Source organism: Ciconia boyciana, chromosome 16, assembly GCF_034638445.1.
Source record: "Ciconia boyciana chromosome 16, ASM3463844v1, whole genome shotgun sequence".
NCBI classification, from domain to species: domain Eukaryota; kingdom Metazoa; phylum Chordata; class Aves; order Ciconiiformes; family Ciconiidae; genus Ciconia; species Ciconia boyciana.
Genome location: NC_132949.1, coordinates 9,011,819 through 9,029,633, shown reverse-complemented (window position 1 = coordinate 9,029,633; position 17,815 = coordinate 9,011,819). Strand labels below are relative to the sequence as shown.

The 17,815-nt window shown below is 49.9% G+C and overlaps 1 protein-coding gene across 4 annotated transcripts in view; it reads left to right on the top strand.

The window, feature by feature from the left end:
- The window catches only part of MXRA7 (matrix remodeling associated 7), a 30,414-nt gene extending 14,960 nt beyond the window's left edge, over positions 1 to 15,454 (top strand). Inside the window, exons 5-6 of one of the 4 annotated variants that reach the window (XM_072881591.1) lie at positions 2,399 to 2,479; positions 9,521 to 11,296. In XM_072881591.1, the coding sequence (XP_072737692.1) occupies positions 2,399 to 2,432 (34 nt within the window). In that variant the 3' untranslated portion in view covers positions 2,433 to 2,479; positions 9,521 to 11,296. Of the gene's footprint in view, positions 1 to 2,398; positions 2,480 to 9,520; positions 11,297 to 14,395 lie in introns of those variants that run through there. The other 3 variants (XM_072881593.1, XM_072881589.1, XM_072881590.1) reach the window with 3 other exon arrangements.
- The last annotated feature ends 2,361 nt before the right edge of the window (positions 15,455 to 17,815 follow it).

The window sequence follows — 17,815 nt, the reverse complement described above, 5'->3', positions numbered from 1 at the left end:
ACCCTTGGACCTGTTCAAGCTCCTTCTCTGGATGCTTAGACCAAATCTCCCAGCTGATGCAAGCTGGTGTAGTTCCCCTGATCCCATTAGTACCACATTGATTTTTATCTGTTGAGGCCCTGATGTCTAGCTACTTCCCCTCCCTTTACCCTGTGGATGGCCTCCAAACTGAGGACATGGGCATAGCTCAGAAATACTGGAGCAAAGTGAGTTAGTGTGGAGCTTTAGAGTTCGCTGTGACATGGTTGAGACTGGGAATGTCCATACATAGGGCCAGCTCCTCAGCTGTAAGTGATGGTGGGGATTTGCCATGTAGTGGCCCTGGTAGAGAAGAATTGTCCATCTCGCACTTTTTGCTAAAGTTTCCTCCTGAGCTTGAGCCCTGCCTGAAGAAAGGAAGAGCCTGTCCCGTTACCCAAAACAAGCTTTCTAGCTAAAGATTTCCCAGCCTGTACAAGGGAAATGAAACCCAACCTTGCACCTCGAGCTGCAAAGCCCTATCCAAAGCCAGTCTGTGCTGTCAGTGTGAAGTCTCTGCCCATGTGCGCAGGGAGTCCTTCAGCCCATGGGCACCCAGAGCCCATGCTAAACCAGAGACACCAAACCCTGCAGCCAAGGGCTTTGCCCTACAAGCAGGCTCTGTGGCAGGCTGCTCCCCAGCAGACGTGTGCAGCTGGTACTCCTTCCCTCTTGGGCGAGCTACAAGGAACCGATTTCCCAGTGGTGGCTCAAGGCAAGCCTGGGAGATGTTGTTCTCTCCACTGCTGTCCCAAGGGCTATGGGACTCAATTCTCCACCCAGTGGTGTGCAACTCCTGGGATGACTCGGGGGAATTTGTCACCCCTTGCCTCTGATGCCGTGGTTTGGGTACCGCCACAACTGGTGTGATATAAAGGCCTGACACGGACTAAGTGGAAACTTGAGCGCAGCAGGGAAGGCAAGGATGGAGGGATTTCCCCTTGCCCCTGGGTCAGGCATGATCCTGCTGGCAAGCCTGGCCTTGAGGCCTCTGGGCAACATGTCCCCATTGCTGGTGGCTGGGCTGGCCAGGCTTTCTCTCCGTGGCCTGAGCAGGGCACTGCGGTATGCAGCGTAAATCCAGAGACCAGCCCATGGGCTGGCACTGACATGTCCTCACTCTGGTCCTGTGGGAGACTCAGGTGGTGCACAGGGCTCCGTGCAGGCTGCCTTCACTAGCTGAGCCTGCAGCCCACAGCCATTCTCTCCATGTCAAACCCGACTTTCCCATCAAGAGATGTCTTCCCTTTCTCCCCTGGCTTCTGAGCTCCCAGTTGTCCTCAAATCTTGGGCTTCACCTGCCTTGTAGCACTGCCAGGAGCAAAGAACTACTGCAAGGGCTGTGTGCTCTGGGGTCAGCAACAGAAATGAGCTCTGGTTTTCTCTGGCAATGGGTTGATTCTGCATTGGTGGCATCAGGAAAAAATGTTGTTTGCTTTCTTCCTTTTGTTTTATCTTTATCATGCCTGGAGCCCCCAACCTGTAAAACGCTAAGCAGGTCTGTTAGCGTCATTGTATTTTTCACTTCGGGAAGGTGGTGGTGGAATGAACTGAGCGAATGAGAGTGAAACCTGTGGGGCTCAACAGAAATTGCTTTTCAGGATCCTGCTAAGCACCAATGCAAAAAAAAAAAAAAAATCTACCTGCAGCACACAAATTCAAATCCTTTGCATCACCAGCTCCATCCAAACCAACTGAGCAATCACTGCTCAGGTTTTCATGGCCACGAGCCCTGCAGGGCCTTCGTCTGGTTCCTCTGTGGCAACAAATGTTCCTACTGTCGTCTGGGGACACTGAGGGAACGTTACGTACGGACAGCAGTGGGATGGGGGTTTTGTACTCAGGACTGTAGAACCCGCTCTGGGGGCTGGTGGACCTTTCCTGGGCTTGTGGGACTTCCCAGGCATCATTGACCACGTCCCTCTGGAGCAGTCCCAGGGCAGGACAGTGCACCTAGGACTGATGGACAGTGCCTGGACACTGCGGTCCCTTGGAGGCTCTCAGCAGCCTTCTACACTAAGGGCCATTGGCAGACATGTTTCTCCTACTGTTCCTTTATTTTCTCCTCTTCCATATTTGTGTTGTTCATTTCTTTAAGGCAGCTTTGTGAGTATTTTTTTGTCTTGCTTTGTTGCTGGCTTACTTTTTTTTTTCCCCCCAAATCTTCACTGCGGCATCAGCAGCTTTTCCTTTCAGGCCTTGCAGGTGGTGTAAGGGGGCAGGGCTGCTGCCAGGTAAGCTCCCGGGCAAGCTGGGCACAGTGGCTCAGCCCAGTCCTGCATCCTTCTCCCTCAGCATTTCCATCCCTCTCTCCGACTTCATGCACCCTGACCGCGCTGCTGACCTGCTGTGACCCAGGTTTGCCACCTTTATGTTGCAGGATTGAGCTGACCTCTGATCTCACATCTCTGTAGCAAGTACCTTAGGTCCTCGGCCACAAATATTCTTGCAAATCTTTTTGGTAAGGACATGCTGTTTCTTAGAAGTAGTGGTACCACTGATAACATCTGCTAATGTGGGGGTGTTTTTTTGCTTTGGGGTCTTGTTTTCTGGGGGAGGGCTTGTTTCTGAGCTGCAATTGACTGCCTGTCCCACCTCCCTCCCCACCTCCCTCCCCCTTCCCTCCTCATAACAGATTAATGAGTCCGTTCCCCTCTGCCTCCATCTCGCTTTCCATGAGCGCTCTGGGGGGAGTGGGGGCTCTCACGTTTGGATGCTCACCCCTTCCATCTTGGATGCTTGAAGTTGGACATCCCACCACCGCTCATGTTTCCTGATTTGGAAAATCAGGGCTGCTGAGTGGGTAGTTAGTCCTAAGGTGCGTTGCCAAAGCTGAGACACGCTTAGTCTTTGCTTTTAGCCCTGTCAGCCCTCCAGTTTTCCCGTGGACCAACGGGTTCCCGTATGAAGCAGCCTGTAAGCAACATCCCCAAAAATGCAAGTGGGTCCCCCAGACCTCCTTGAGGCTACTTGTTGTGGTGATCATTAGTCCACAAGTCTTAATTTGGGGACCCCTGATTTTGTAGGTGCCACTGAAAGAATTACTTGCCTTTGCAGGAAGAGCTATAGGATTTCAGACAGCAGAGGACAAGCATGCAGTAGATTGGGTTATTTAACCAAAAACCCACTTCTGCTCTAACGTGCATCACTCCAGAAGCTGCGGTTGTCTTGCCTAGTATTCACTTGAGTCTTGTGGCTTCAAACTGGCACTAAATCTGGACTAAAAGGGGAAGGAATGTGACCTTTACCGAGTGATACAACTTCCTGCTTCTGGTTACTTCAGTCTTAAAAAACAGAGGGACTTCTCAGTGGGGGAGGAGGACTGTAAATCTAGTTGGGAAATACATCTGCTTGGTGGTGGCTGTGCTTGATCACACCTGGTGGGTCACCAGTACTTCTAGAACAGAAGCACGTAGTGTTTGCTCCCCTCGGGGAGAAAAATAGTCTGGACAGGAAAGGGAAGAATGTAGGGGAAGGATGCAGCCCTTAGTCAAGCCAGCACAGTGTGTTTCACAAATCATTCTCTTGTGCACCTGAGGCTTTTGGCCATCTATTGCCAACTGTAGCTGCCATGGTGCAAAGCACTAGTTCAGGCTGAGAAATATGACTCGTAGTGGTGCAGCTTGCCTCCGTTCAGACAGGGCTGAGTTGTGTAGGCATGAGAGACAGCCCAGAAGGGTTGACTGTTAGGTGTTGCTGTGCTGGCAGATGAGGGAGGAAGAGAAAGGGCTCCCCAGTGTGCCTTCAGGGTCTGGCTCGCATGGATGGATTGAAGTGGTCTCTGCCAGCTGCTTTTCAAACCTCTCTTGAGGTTGAAAGAGGTTAGTGGGGGCTTTTTGCAGTTAGAAAGGAGTATGATCAGGACTGTGTTGATCATTGACAGCTGCAACAAGGCACCACTCAAGGTACAGAAGAAAACAGTCATGAGAAACAACTCCCTTGGGTCTCTGCTTTCAGTTCTCTCTTTCCATGAGGCAGGGCAGGTCCCAGCCAAGTCTTGGTTGGCCTCAGTCATGCTGAGGGGTTGAGCTGTCTGTGCTCTGTCCTTGCCACTCTTTGCTAGGTGTGTTGGCTGGAGAAAGGAGAGCAGATCCCATGTGATGGTCTGTGGAAAGGTCTCTCCTCTGTCCTCTCGTTTCTGGGGTTTAGGAAGAGGTGGGGGTGGAGAGCCAGAAGCTGCCCCATGGGGCCTCAGCTGGGGCTGAGGGGGGGTCTGAGTGAATGGCACCAAACTGCTCAGACACGCTCCGCTGTTTGCTGGTGCACTCATGGATAGAGCAGGTGATTCCCCAGCCTTTGTAAGACTGAGAAGAAGGTAGGGATGGCTTCCCAGTTGCCTTGGCTAATGGGCTCAGTTCCCGCAGTCAGGTGACCCATTCCAGGAGCGAATTCTCCTCCTGCCTCCCAACCCTCTCCTCTCATCTCCTGGCTTGCCGTGAGTAGGTTGAGGAGCCATTGCTTGAATCTAGGCTAGACTTAACCCTAGGGCTCAACTGCCAGCTGGAATTCATGCTAGGGGAATTGGATGGCTGTAAGTCTCACACTCAGTCCTTTTCTTGGTGGTAATTTAGCAATGGAAATCTGTCTCCTCCCCAGCTGGGTTCAGCGTACCTCTTGGTTATGAGGCACTGAATAAAACTGGGCTTGGACCCTGGAGTTTCAGCAAGGCAGGGTGCCCCAGACAGACCCTGGCTCTAGGGAATGACAGAAAGGAGAGACCTTTCCTTGCTCTGCCAGACATCCCGGATCAAAGTGGGGATGCAGCTGTGGCTTGAGGGAGAACCGTGCTGAAGCTCAGTTTTGAACGAGACAATGCTCGTCATGACAACTCTGGAGCACACAAGGGCAGGAAGCAGCTGCAGGGGTTTAATGACTGTGTTGACAGACCTTGACCTATTTTGCACATCTCCACTACTGGCTCTCCAAAAATAAGTGGGTGGACTGGGCTGGGGGAGATTGCATTTCGGGAGAGCTCTCCACTGGCATCTGTCCCCGTCCACCCCCTGCATTGCCATCACATAGCCCTGGCTCGCTTGCTTGCTCCCCTCTCTGTATAGCATGGGATCTGGGCCTCTTTCTCCTGCCTTCTCTTCTGCTAACCTTCACCCCCAACCCAGCAGCTTTGCTGTCCTGTCCTGTCCAGCATGGTGCTTCTTTTGGATGAGGGAAGCTGGTAAGTTTGGGCTTTCTTTGGGTTTTTATTATTTGTTTGCTTTTCATCTTCTGCAGCACGATAGTCGTCCTGGGCTGAGGGAGGAGGAGTAGCAGCAAGGGACCGCAAAGCCTAGGGCCATGGGACTCTTCAGGTCAGGCTGGCCACTGCTTCACTGCGACCACCAGTCACGGGGATGGCAGTGACCATGGGCAAGGCTGCTTTCAGCCGCAAAACACCCAGCGCAGGAGGCACGCTTCCTTCCCCCCTGCCTCTTGTAGGAAAGGGGCACTGTGTGTTTGGGGGTCCCTGCTGAGCTCCCGCTACTCTGATGCTCTTTCCGGAGGTGACAGAGTCTGCTTGTATGAGAAGGGGATCTCCTGGTGGCCCAGTGCTGTTCCCTGCCTCCACCATATCCCCTGGAAAAATGTCCTCTGACCTACGAGATGTCAGTGGAGTTGAGCTCTGGCCCTATTTATAGAGCATCTGATTGAGTCATGAGTCCCCACCAGCTTTAAAAACTGAGCAACTCAGGATGCCTCCCTCGGAAACCCAGGGGAAGGGGAGGCCAGGAAGCCCCTTCCCCATCTCCTCCTCCTCTCCTGTCTGAGAGAGGAAACTTTTGCAAGCTCCCCCGTAGCCTTTGCAGGGTGTGAATCTCTGACCCTGCCCTGGGATGAGATTTCAGACCAGACAGCGACTCTGCTTTGAGCTCCCGGGTTTTTTCTTTTGGCTCAGGTCCTGAATTGTCCCAGCTTGTGGCTGCTTCTCCGTGTCTCCCTCACCCAGCGCTCACAACTTGTCTTCATCTGCTTCTGCTTAATCCTGTGTGGCATGGGCAGCTTGCCGTTCTCTATCTGCTAACTCTCTGGGAGCCTGGCTCTGCCTCTCCCGCGGCTCCCCTGTGGCCAGGGGACACCGAGGGCTGCAGGGAATCGGGGCATCACACCAGGCTGCGTGCAAACTGGTAGACAGCGAGCTGGAGCACAAACACTGAGCAATGGAGGAAAGCACAGGCTGGCCCATCCATGGCTTTCCCCACTGCTGTGGTGTTGGCTGGGGGGGTCAGGAGTGTTGCAAGGGGATGGGCACACAACTGAAGGAGGTGATCGTGGCCTCTCAGCTGAGGTGGCCAGGAGCTTGAGCCACCTTCCTGGTTGTGCTCTGGCCTTTTTGGCTGTTGCTGCTGCGGCTGGGAAAAATGGGAAGCTTCTGTCTTGAAACAGCGGTGGGCAAGGTCCGCTCAGGGGGTGACGCAGTCCCCGACTCCAGTGACTCCTCGCCGGCCCCTATCCTAAAGGTGATGGGACTTGTGCTCCCCAGTCGCACAGGCTCTGGCAGCCTCGACTGCTTTCCTGCTGTTCCTGAGGAGCAGTAGGTATTTCCCGAGGTCGTGTGCACCTTTCGACCTTTCTGTCCCACTGGAGGAATTTCAGATTTGTGTTGATAGAAGCTCCCTTTGATACCTCTCACTGTCCCACTCTTCTCTTTTCTAAGCACTGACTGTCTCTCCCTGTTCTGCATTTAAGTCCTCTCTCTCCATGTTTTATCTATTGGCTGAAGGAACTGGCCCACACTTTGGTGACCACCAGGAAAGCTTATATTTAGTATGTCATTCCTCATATTCTTCCTGCAATACCCCGATCCTGGACAAGACTGGGTTTTGGTCACTACCAGAAGTGAGATGGTAGCTGCCCCAATGACAGAGAAATGGGAAGCAGTGGTGATGGGGCCATCCCCAGCAGTGAGATGCGAGGGAACTGCCTGGGGAGAGCTTGACCACCCATTGCCAGGTCTGCCCAGCACCCACGGCCTTTCTTCACTGCTCTCGATCCTCAAGGGTCAATCCTAGCCGGTCTGGATTGAAAAGAGTCTGGAGCCAGATTGCTGTCTGCCCTCCTTGCCAGGATTTCAGACCAGAGGACTTATGTTCCTGAGAAGCCGAGCACCTGGTCCCTCTGCCAGGGGAAGGAGCTGGGAATGGTCCGCACTTCAGAAAATCAGCTTTCTGAGTGAAGTGATTCCTGAAAAGGGCACAAGCGATTGCCAGAGGTGGTTACAGCAAGGTGCTCTGGGATCTCCTTGGAGTGGGTCAGGACTCCTTTGGAAAGCTATGGTCTATGGATGGGCTACAGGATTCCCTGATCTCCTGCTGCAGATTTTGCACGCATGAGGGATAAACACATGTGGGAATGCCACCAGCCCACCCCATTTGTCAGTGCTGGGATGCTGTCTGCTCTCAAAGGGAAGAAGCCCATGCCCTTGTGCTGATGCCATGGCTGAGCAGGAGTGAGGGGAATGCTTCTGAGGCCACCAGAAGAACATCCAGTTTCCATGCTTCAGGAGAAGCATGGTCTTTTGAGACCTTCAGTACCTGAGCCTCCCTCATAAGCCAGGACCTGCCCTTGTCTGAGCTCCTTGTTCTCCAGTTGTTCCTTGCACAGAACCATGTCCAGCTGACAAATCGTACAATTTACTGACTTGGCCTTCAGCTGGGGCCAGAGGAGAGATATTTGGATAATTTGTATCTGAAGAGAGGATACAGGCTTCCAGCAAAAGACGACTCTAACTTGGTTTGATTGATGTGCTGCTAGGGGAAAGCATGCCAAACAGGTTGATCTCATCGTCCAAGGCGAATGGAAAGGAGGGAAGAGCCAAGGATAAGCAGTGGCTCAAAGCTCTCGGCCTCCATCCCAAGCTAGTTAAGTCTCTCAGGCTTTGTGGCAGCAATGTCAGAGCTTCTCAGTCTGAGGGGTTATATGGCCCTGATGTCCCCAGTGACGGACTGTCTCATGCTTTTTAGTCTAATCCCCCTCACAGCTTGCTCCAAGAGCAGTAAGGGGTATCCCTGTTGTGCAGATGGGGAATTTATGGCTCTGATGGACATCCTCCATTAAGTTCATGCTTGGTTTAAGATCTTCTCATCCCAGCTATCGGCCTGGCCCTGTCCTGGAGGTGAGTATCCCTGTGAGGGGCTGCAACCGAGCCCCATCCACCCTCCCTGACATCCTCCATCCCTCACCACTCCAACTGCAGCATGCTGGAGGGGACCTCTCCTTCTGGGCCCCCACGGCAACAAGCTTATGCCCTCACACGTGAAATCTGATTATGCTTGCGTGACTTGAGCAGGATGATCCGATCCTCAGTGCTGCGAATCTTGCAGAGCGATTATCCACTCCGGAGAATTTCCTTTCTTTGTCCTAATGGGCCGGCCACCGGCCACTGAGCCTCCGCAGCGTTGCTTGAGTAACCCCAGTCCCATGTGAAGCTTCAGCCTGTATCTCCCATCCGGGATCCGGGTCGCCAGCTGCACTTGTGAGGCTGCTGGAGAAGGCAACCTTTTGCAGATGATTGAGGAAGAGATGAGACTGTAATTTGCCTTCATGCTGTGGCTGTCAGGAGCAGGGGACTTTTAAATGGGGCTCAGGCGTTATGGGCAGTGAACCCTATCACATTCAGGAGGAATTAGGCTGGGGTGCATCTGTGTGTAAGTGCCTAGGTAATGTGTGTTGTAGCTTCCCTCTACCTTAGTGCAGGTCTCTGTCTGTGGGCAGCTGTCCAGCCTACTGTCAGGTGTTTCCCATTGTGGATGGTGGGCCGTGAGAGATGCTGGGGCAGTAAGGGCAGAACGTCTGAAAGGTTCAAGCTGAGAACGAGGGACCACAGTTTTTAGCCCTGGCTCTGCTAACAACATGCTGCAAGATCTCAGGGAGTGCCTGGGTGTCCCCACTCGTAAAACACATCTAATAATCTCACCCTCCTTCCCTGGGACATTGGGAGAGCTTCCCATCAAAAGGAAGCCCCCCGACTTGCAGAGAGTTTGGGGTTTTTTGCCTTCTTCCCTTGAACAGACACATCTGTAGGAAGATTGAGAAAGGTTGACCTCTTGAGGCACACTGCCCTGTGAAACCAGTACTTGTTCCTGCCTCATCTGGCTGCAGGTGGGAGGAGGAATCTGGGCTGGACAAGGCTGCCAGCAGCCCAGGGAGGCTCTGCACAGGACAGTGAGGCAGCAACCCCTGGAGCTAACAAAGGCTTCCAATTAGCTGGGCTTCTCCAGCTTTCATCAGTAGGTCAGAAGGGTTGTAACTTAGACTTGGTTCCAGATGAGAGGATTTACACCTCTGATTGAGTTTCGACTATCCTGCTGCAGTTGATGAAGCAAAGTGCCTCCTCCTTAGAGGCATGAGGTTTGCAAACAGTGGCTTGTTCTGCCCTGAGGTGGGAAGTTGCCTTGCCTTCCCCCACACACACCCTGAGTTTCCCCCCTGCTCATTTATGTGAATAATAATGAACCAACCTGAGGGGTGAAATGACTGAAATGATTTCTCTCCCTGTTTCTCTTTGCAGAACTGAAGACTATATGAAGTTGTCCCTAGCCTCCTCCTAAAGGCATCCCTTGACATCTTTAAAGGCCTGAGAGAAATACCAAAACCAACCAAACACACCCATAAGAGAAATCCATAAACCCTCAAAACTTGGGATCCCCTCTTGGTCTGAAGTTGAGTTCTTCAAAAAACTCCTGTGGTGTCAAGTTTGAGGAGATCCTGTTGTGTGGCTCCATGGACTGGGAGCTGGGCCCAAGCAGTGACCTGAGTTGTGTTTGGGGGACTGGGATGTCCTAGGAGATGAACCTTCCTCCCTCTCCCCCAAACAGAACCTAAATTGGACACTAAATATGCAGCAAGTCTATTAGTTGTGTTCATAACCATGTATTAGGCCTGCCATGAAATCTGTGTTGTTCCTTTATTGGGGTAGGCGAGCCGTAGCTCTTCTCCCAGACCAACCTGGACATTATACCAGACTATCAAGTTGTTTCTTCCTGGGGCCAAACTCCTCTTTATTGCTGGGGGGTGGGAACTGCCTATGATTTCAAATGTTGTACAATGCTGCTTTATTCTGAGGGGTGGAGGGACAAAGTGGGGTCCAAGTGAGGGATGGCAGATGGTAGCTGGACCGACTCAAATCTTGCTTCTATAGTTATTTTAGCAGAGAGCTGATTCTGTAGGTAGACAGAATGACTCGAGAAGTGACGAAGACTGATAGTTTAGCTGTTCTGCTTGTGATGGAGGTTTAGGAGGCCACACTTTGGCTGCTGTTAATATCTGGATTCTCACTCTTCCCTATGCCAGTTCCCAAGAGGAAAGACCCAAGGAGGTAGCTATGCCATCAGGGGTTCCCTCTGGCTCAGGATAAGATTGTGGGGGTCCTGGAAAAGACACCCTCCCCATTCCTCTGCCTGCTTGCTGTTCCAGTGCCCTCTTCTCTTGCTAACCCTGCGGCTTGTCCACTGGAGCCAGAGCTCAGCATTGCTCCTCAGCTCTGTCACATATAGAAGGTGAATTTGGCTGGGCGTGTATACCTGCTTCAGACATCGCAGGTTTCAAATCAAACCCAGATGGTTTGTGAGAGTGAGAAGAGGGCCTGTGTCCTCTAATGATGTTGTAGAAACACCAGGCTGGGTAGGGATGTGTCCTTCAAAGTTTCTCTCTCACTGCAGGACATCTGCCTCTTGGCTAACGCTGCAAACATATCAGAAACCCAACAGGCTGGTTCTTTTTTTTTTTCCCCCCTTTTTAATTCCTATGCAGACAATACTTGAAACCTTGTACACAGTTGTCCTTTCCAGCGCCTGGGGTTGGCAAACTCTTCAAAAAAGGGCTTATTTAAAGAACAGCAGGAGGCTTCAGCTTTAGAAGAGGCTGGGCTGTCCCTTCCCAGCCGACAACTGCAAGCGTGTTCAGTAGTTTGCATATGAATTTAGGCACATCTGGACCCTCTGCTTCAACATCCCGCTGGTACAGCCGCTGTCTCCCCTTGGTGCTGGCTAGCTGACTCTGTGTCCCAAGCACCCAACTATGCAAAGAATGCCTTATATACATTGTGTTTAAGTTACATGGCAATATGTACATCGAGCAAAGTCTATAGTTGAGTCCAGATTTTTGCTAGTGGCAGCGAGTCAAACTATTTCTTCAACTCAAATGGCTGTCTGGGTATTTTTTACTTTTGTTTGTTTTGTTTGTTTGTTTTGTATCTGATGGTGGCTCTTATACAAAGGACTGTAATTCTAGTGGCTTGAATCTGTAAAAATTGCCTTTGTTTGGTCCAATAAACCTTTGAATAGTTTATTTGGTTTGTGCTTGTTCTGCCTGCCTCCAGCAACTTGCAACTTCTTCCTCAAGAGATTTGTGTTGAAAACCCGGATTTTAGGTTAGAGGTACATTCTGCCCTCCTATGCCTTTTACCCCATAAATTATTCCACTGGCTTCCTTAACAATAGAGTCAGACCAGTGGCAAAAGTCAGGGATTTTCCCTTATTTCTGCTGGAGCAACGTAGTGAGTGTTGCAGCAGGATCCTGATCTTGTTTGGCTGCGGAGCAATTAGCAACGTTCCCAAATGCAGAGCTCTGCCCAGGAGTTCAGCTGCTGTGAACATGGATGCCTAGCAATTCCTGAAACGTAGATCTCCTTTAATATACCTATGGCTCACTGCCCCAAATCTCCAGGTAATTGTAAAATTCTTGGACTGAAATGTTTGAAAAGAGCCTAAGGGAGTTAAGTATGCAAATTCAATTGCCTATCAAGAAGAATTAGGCTGCTTTGAAAATCCTTAATTAATCTATTTTGTCAGCAATAAGTAAAGTTCTGTTTGACCTGAATCCAAGTAGTTTTGAGGACAGCACTTACGGGAAGAGAGAACGATTTTACTTGTGAATGGGGTAGGTTTGATCTGAAATAATAAAAAAAAATACAACCTGGAGCAGTACAAAGTTGTTTTACAAGGTCGCCTTTGATAGGAGAAGCTCCTTTTTGAAATCGGTTTCATGTTTTTGATGCCTTACTCTTCCTTCCCAGGCTCTTTTCTCTCTTTATCTTTGTTTTGCTCTCTCTTTGTTGTAGATTATGTAGCACAGAGAAGTAACAGCAGCAACAGCTCTTTTCTATTTCTGGTTTTCAAATGCACAGTCATGATATTTAAAGTTGAGAGGAGAGCCAAAATGCATTGATGTTGCACTTAAAAAAATAGAGTGAATATTGTCTGTGATCTTGATTTTGGAGGTTTGGAGACAAGGAAACAGGCCTTTGGGCCTTTCAACAGTGTTAATGTCTGTGAAATAACGAGCGAGGGATGCAGACCTGTGTGGAGCACTCCCAGCTGGCATGCATTTCAGACACGTGAGGCAAAGCTGTGTATTGAATTTCTCCACACTAGACTGGAAATGTGCCCTCTGGTGCCCAGCACTGATCTAAAATAAAATATTGATCACTAATGACTGTGCTTCCCTTCCTCTCGTCTGGAAAGGGCAGCTGGATGCTATTCATGTAAGCACAAAAAATTACAGAAGAGACAGAAAAATCCAGGCGCTTGACAGCCTGTGGCCAGAGCTTTCATAACCAAAAGATCCCACATCATTATCAGGATATGTTTGGCCTTAGGACAATTGCATTTTAATTGCAATATAAAAGAATTGGCAAATGAGCTTTTGCCAGGATCTACTTTTTTCCTGCCCTGCCTGCTGTTCCTGCTTCTGCTGGGGCTTAGTCCAGGAGAGGGGAGAATGCAGAGCCCCACTCGGCAGGAGCTCAGCACGCGAAGGCTCCTCTGCTTGTTCCTGACTGTCTCCTTCCATTGATCTTGTTCGTGGTGTGGTTGCTTCTGATGTGTTGATGCTGTCCTCTCTTCTTTCAAGCAAAGATTGTGTCCTGGTTTTGCCTGTGAATAGGTATTTCTACCCCTCCTGTTACTGGACCAGCTAATAGCTTGTCCACACAGGACTTGCAGGAAGACTACCCCAGGTTAATTAATGGCGTGCATTTAAATGGATTAATTACAGTGTATTAAAGCCCTATGCGGAAAGCTGGCTGTGACAGGGACAGAGGAATCTTGACAGGGTGACCATGTGGAAGGAAAAGCCAGAGTCTGTCTTTCTATCCCAGGGGAGGTCTAAAGATGCTAAATGAGCAGGAGGAGCTGGGACTGTGGCAGATCTGTGCTCTGAGCTGCTGGGCTATCGCTGAATTCTGGCCCCACAGTCATGTAGGGGCAAAATGAGCCTTGAAGTAATAGAAACTGCTTCTCCCTTGTTACAGCCATAGAGCACCACAACCTCATTAGTTCTTTTAATGTCACACAGGAGAGTCAGGTAGGAGGTGTGCTAGGCAATACTGCAATCTGGTCCCAGTCAGGTAGGAGTCCAGCAGTGAGAACGAACCAGCCCACAGCCCTGACTGGAGCCAAGGTGCACATTCATTTTGCCCTAAAAGAGGATTTTGTAGACTTCAAAATCAGTTGCATCAGTTCATGAGCTACTTGCAAACAAATGACACTCCTGTGCTGTCCACCATTCTGTATCCCTGAGTGATGATCAGTAGACGTATGACCAATATAAGCCCTCCTATAAACCTTCCTCAAATAAAGCCCTGTGACAGATACCAGTCTTTGCGCTGCAGGACATACAACAATGGTTAACTGCTTCAGGTTAGGGAAAAATCAAGATATCACCTGTTATGGGGAGAAGGGAGTTAATCATCTACTATGGGACTTTCTTGGGATGGAAATCTGAGCAAGATGGTCCACTGGTCAGCCGCTGCCCACACAGGGATCACCTCATTGCTGGACTGGCTACATGAGTCCATCTCACCATTTGACATTGGCAGATGAACTCTCTAATCAAAGATTTGAATCTGTGATCTTATCTTCCAGTGGCTGATTAAAGTCATGTCCACACTGGCAGGTAGTCTAGTCTCTAGTTCTAAGGTAGGGTATGCATTTAAAATTTAATAGCTATTCCTGAATTACTCCGTATCTACATACCCTCATTACAGAATTGGAAGGACACTGTGCTGATGAAGCTTAATCCAGTTTCATTATGGAGTCTGCTAAACTGGGACATGTTGGTCTTACGAAATTCCACATGTCAAGTTATCCTGAAACTCTGAGCACAGATAAGCCCTAAGAAACTCCAAAGCTGGTGTTAAAGCAGTCTGTTTTATCTCCATATTTAAAGAACTGCAGAGAGATGTGCAGGATTATTGGATAGATGGGAAGGTGGAGGAAGGAGAACCAGAGGCTATCTCTTTCTCACCTCACATGGGCAGATTTCCTGCAGCCAGTAAGGCTTGTAAAATGACCTGCGTTTGGCTTCGTGTTTCATTTGACCATGATGTTCTTGCTCAAAGTGCCTTCTGGGGACTGGCTATTCCTTCTCCTTTTCTCCTTGACAGGGTTCAGAGAGAGCAGCTGGCTGCCATCTTCAGGCTCATGAAGGAAAAAAGTGACACATTTGGAGAGATGTCTGAAGGAGACATGAAGGAGCAGCTTAGACTGTATGATATATAACCTTGCAGCCAGTGGAGACTATGCCCAAAAGTCATCTTGGCCCTTATTATGCAGCACACTGGAGACTGTAGTGCTATAAACATTTTTTGGTAGCTATTTTGCAGTTCCAGTTTGTTTTGCAAATGCATATAGGCCTGTGATATATATTTCAAAAGACTTGTAATTTCTCACCCTTCTTATCATTTTTCCTTGAAGAGTTACCATGATATTTTAATCTCATACAGAGATTTTTATGGCTTTCTGGCTGGGTCATATGTCTCAGTTATACAAAGTAGTTAAACTCGCAACTTTTTTCTGGACATGCTTTATAAAAATGAACTTTCAAACCTAGTCTTTATCAGCTTGATATCTGAGGAAAGCCAAAGATGATAGATGTAAAAAGGATGAAAATAATAGAATCATAGAATAACTCAGGTTGGAAGGGACCTAAGGAGGTCTGTAGTCCAACCTGCTGCTCAAAGCAGCATCAGCGATGAGATCAAGCCAGGTTACTCAGAGCTTTATGCTGTCAGGTCTTGAAAACCTCCAAGGATGGAGACTGCACAACCTCTCTTGGCAGAGAGGTTTCCGATCCTACAGTTAGAAAATGAATAGCCAAAGCCAAGGCATTAGTGCCCCGATTAGAAGTGAGTTGCCATTCTCATCTCCTTGGAAGGAACACTTCATCCTCCTTCACGCTGGCTTTTTGAAACAAATCCAAGTTGGTTCTGGCTGACCCCGTTGAGCTCATCTTCACGCCTGAGAAAACAGCAGCTAACTTCAGCCTGGAAACACAAACATCTCTTCGCCTCTTGACACTGGTAAAAGTAGTCCAGAAAGGTGGCTGGCATTTTTACAAGGATGATTGTGTCCAATTCAGATCCTGTTCTCCTAAAATAAAAAATTATGTGGGGAAATGACATACTTAGGAAAGCTCTGTGAATGTATCAAGTATTTTGCACTGTTTTGACTAACTCTTCGTGGTTTGGATAGAGTAAATCGATGAGCATTCCTAATTTTAACTGAATGTCTTCTGGTGTACTTCTCTCACCTATGAAATCCTGTTAAACACTTTATTATCAGGAAGGATTTTCTCAGTTTTAATAACTGCTGACAAAGGGAGGCAACATTTTCTGACCCAGTTTTAGGGAATGATCTCTTAAAAGACTAACTTTGCTTCATTTTGTGTAATTCTTCTGAGTCTGAGAAACCAAATATCCCATTACCTGGTCACTGTTTCTCACTACAGTATATTCTATAACACTGTACTATTTGACTTCTAAGAATCATTTTATCTTCTAGTTGTTTTCACTTAGGTGAAGGCATATTGATTATGAGATCGAGCTGGGTTTACTACCAAGTCATGACTTAATCTAAATTTAATGTCTGAAAATTACCTCTTCTTATTCAACATGAAGGAATTAGGTGGGAAAAGGAGTCTCATGATGTGAAACATCAAGCAGACTGCTAGCTTGCTGTGTCCCTAGGCCACAATTTCCTTTGTCAAGCTGTGCAGAGGGAGAAATGTAGGAAATTTGTTTGTGGGACTTCTCCCTAGTTCAAAACTGAAAAGCAGGATCTTTTCCAAAGCTCTTATTGAAAGCAAGCAAAGGAGAGTTAAGGTTTAGTTGATTTTTAGTCTTAAGGTTTAGTTGATTTTTAGTCTTTGTCTTGTAAACTTTACAGTTTATTTCCAAAGTATTTTTATATTTCTTCTTTTACATCTGGGCCTTCTCTGAACAGGAACATTTCTGAAAAAAATTCCTCAAACTCCAGCTTCACATTATGCCAGCAGTGATAACCCTGAATACGGAAGAGCAGCTGGCATTAAAGCTGTCCTGCCCATACCAACCCCGAGCCGTGTCACCAAAACATTAAGATGCTGTTGATGACAGGACAGCGGTAAAAGATCTGTCATTTACTAGGCCCAAATTTAAGAAAGAAATTAAGCTAAATAAAAAAGCCTGTGCCTAAGAGATGAAACAAAGGGATGTCTAGATGGAAAACCCATGGGTTTTAAAAGGTACATTTTCTCTGCGTGCGGCGCAAGGCTGTAATAAAGAGAAGCCCAGTGGACGCGTCCGTGGGTGCCCTGTGGACGGCGGTGGGGAGGGCGTTCGGAGGCCGCCTTCGAGGCTGCAGGCTGCCATGGGGTATGTCCCGACTTGGCCGGCCAGCTTCTAATTTCCTTTTGCCTCTGGGCTCATCAATATTTATACAGGAAATTTCACCACTTGCTCCAGCAGGATCTCCCTTTCTGGGTATTGTCCTTTAAATAACACTGGCTGCTTTTCTGCAGCCTAATGCAGGGCTGCAGGGTACAAGCGTGGCCGTACGAGCGCACCGCGGGTAGCGGGGTGGGGGGCACGCTCCGAGGGCCATTGGGGAAACCTTTCTCCCCTTTGACAAGCTCTGGGGCTGCAAACACGGCCGGGAGGATCCCGAATCGGCGCTCGCGCTGAGGGGCCTCTCATGGCCCTGCATAACATGGAGGCCTGGTCTCCTGTGAGCCCCAGTCTCGGGGGGGTTCAGCCCCTCCGGGATCGCTCCCGCGGCCGGGAGCAGCTCCTGCCCACGGCTGTCGCGGACGCTCCGGGAAGGCGACCGGGGGACGGGGGGACCGCGGGCTCGCTGCTACGGCAACCGGCCCCCGGCTGCCCCAGGCCGCTCGCTATTGGACACGCATGTCCCCATTTGGCACCCGTACGCCACCGCGAAACGGGACTGGATTGTCCCTAGCCGGCCCCCGTAACCCTCCATGGCCGGGGGGGGGGAGGGGCAGACCGGGAAGACGTCAAACCGTTGTCGTGCAGTGCGCATGCGTACTGCGTGGGCGTCACGCTCTACAGCTGCCTGAGGCGGGGCAGAGCGCGCATGCGCGGGGCGGGGCCGCTCACCGCGCCTCACAATAAGGTGGCGGCAGTGGCGGGGCGGCCTGGGGGGTGCTGCCGGCGGGTGCTGCCGGCCGGGAGGCTGAGGCCTCGGCCTCCCTCATCGGCGGCGAGGGCAGCTCTCCGTGAATGTCTGGCTGGAGGGCGGCAGCGCTCCTGGCCGCTCGGAGAGGGCCGTTTCGGTGCCTGTGATATGGGCTGCCCTGTGGGGGAGGCAGGGGAGTTAGACCACCTGCCACCCCTTCGCCAGCCGGCAGGCAGCACGCCGGGCTCCGAGTTTGTGAGGCACCCAGGTTAACCCGCTTGAGCACTGATGGTTTTCACCGGGTGTTTAGCGTGACCCAAAGTCCATTGAAGTCGTCAGGACATTCGTTTCAGTGGGTTTTGAGTGGCAGTACAGTGAGATAAGTTGAGGTGACCACGGTTTAAGATGTT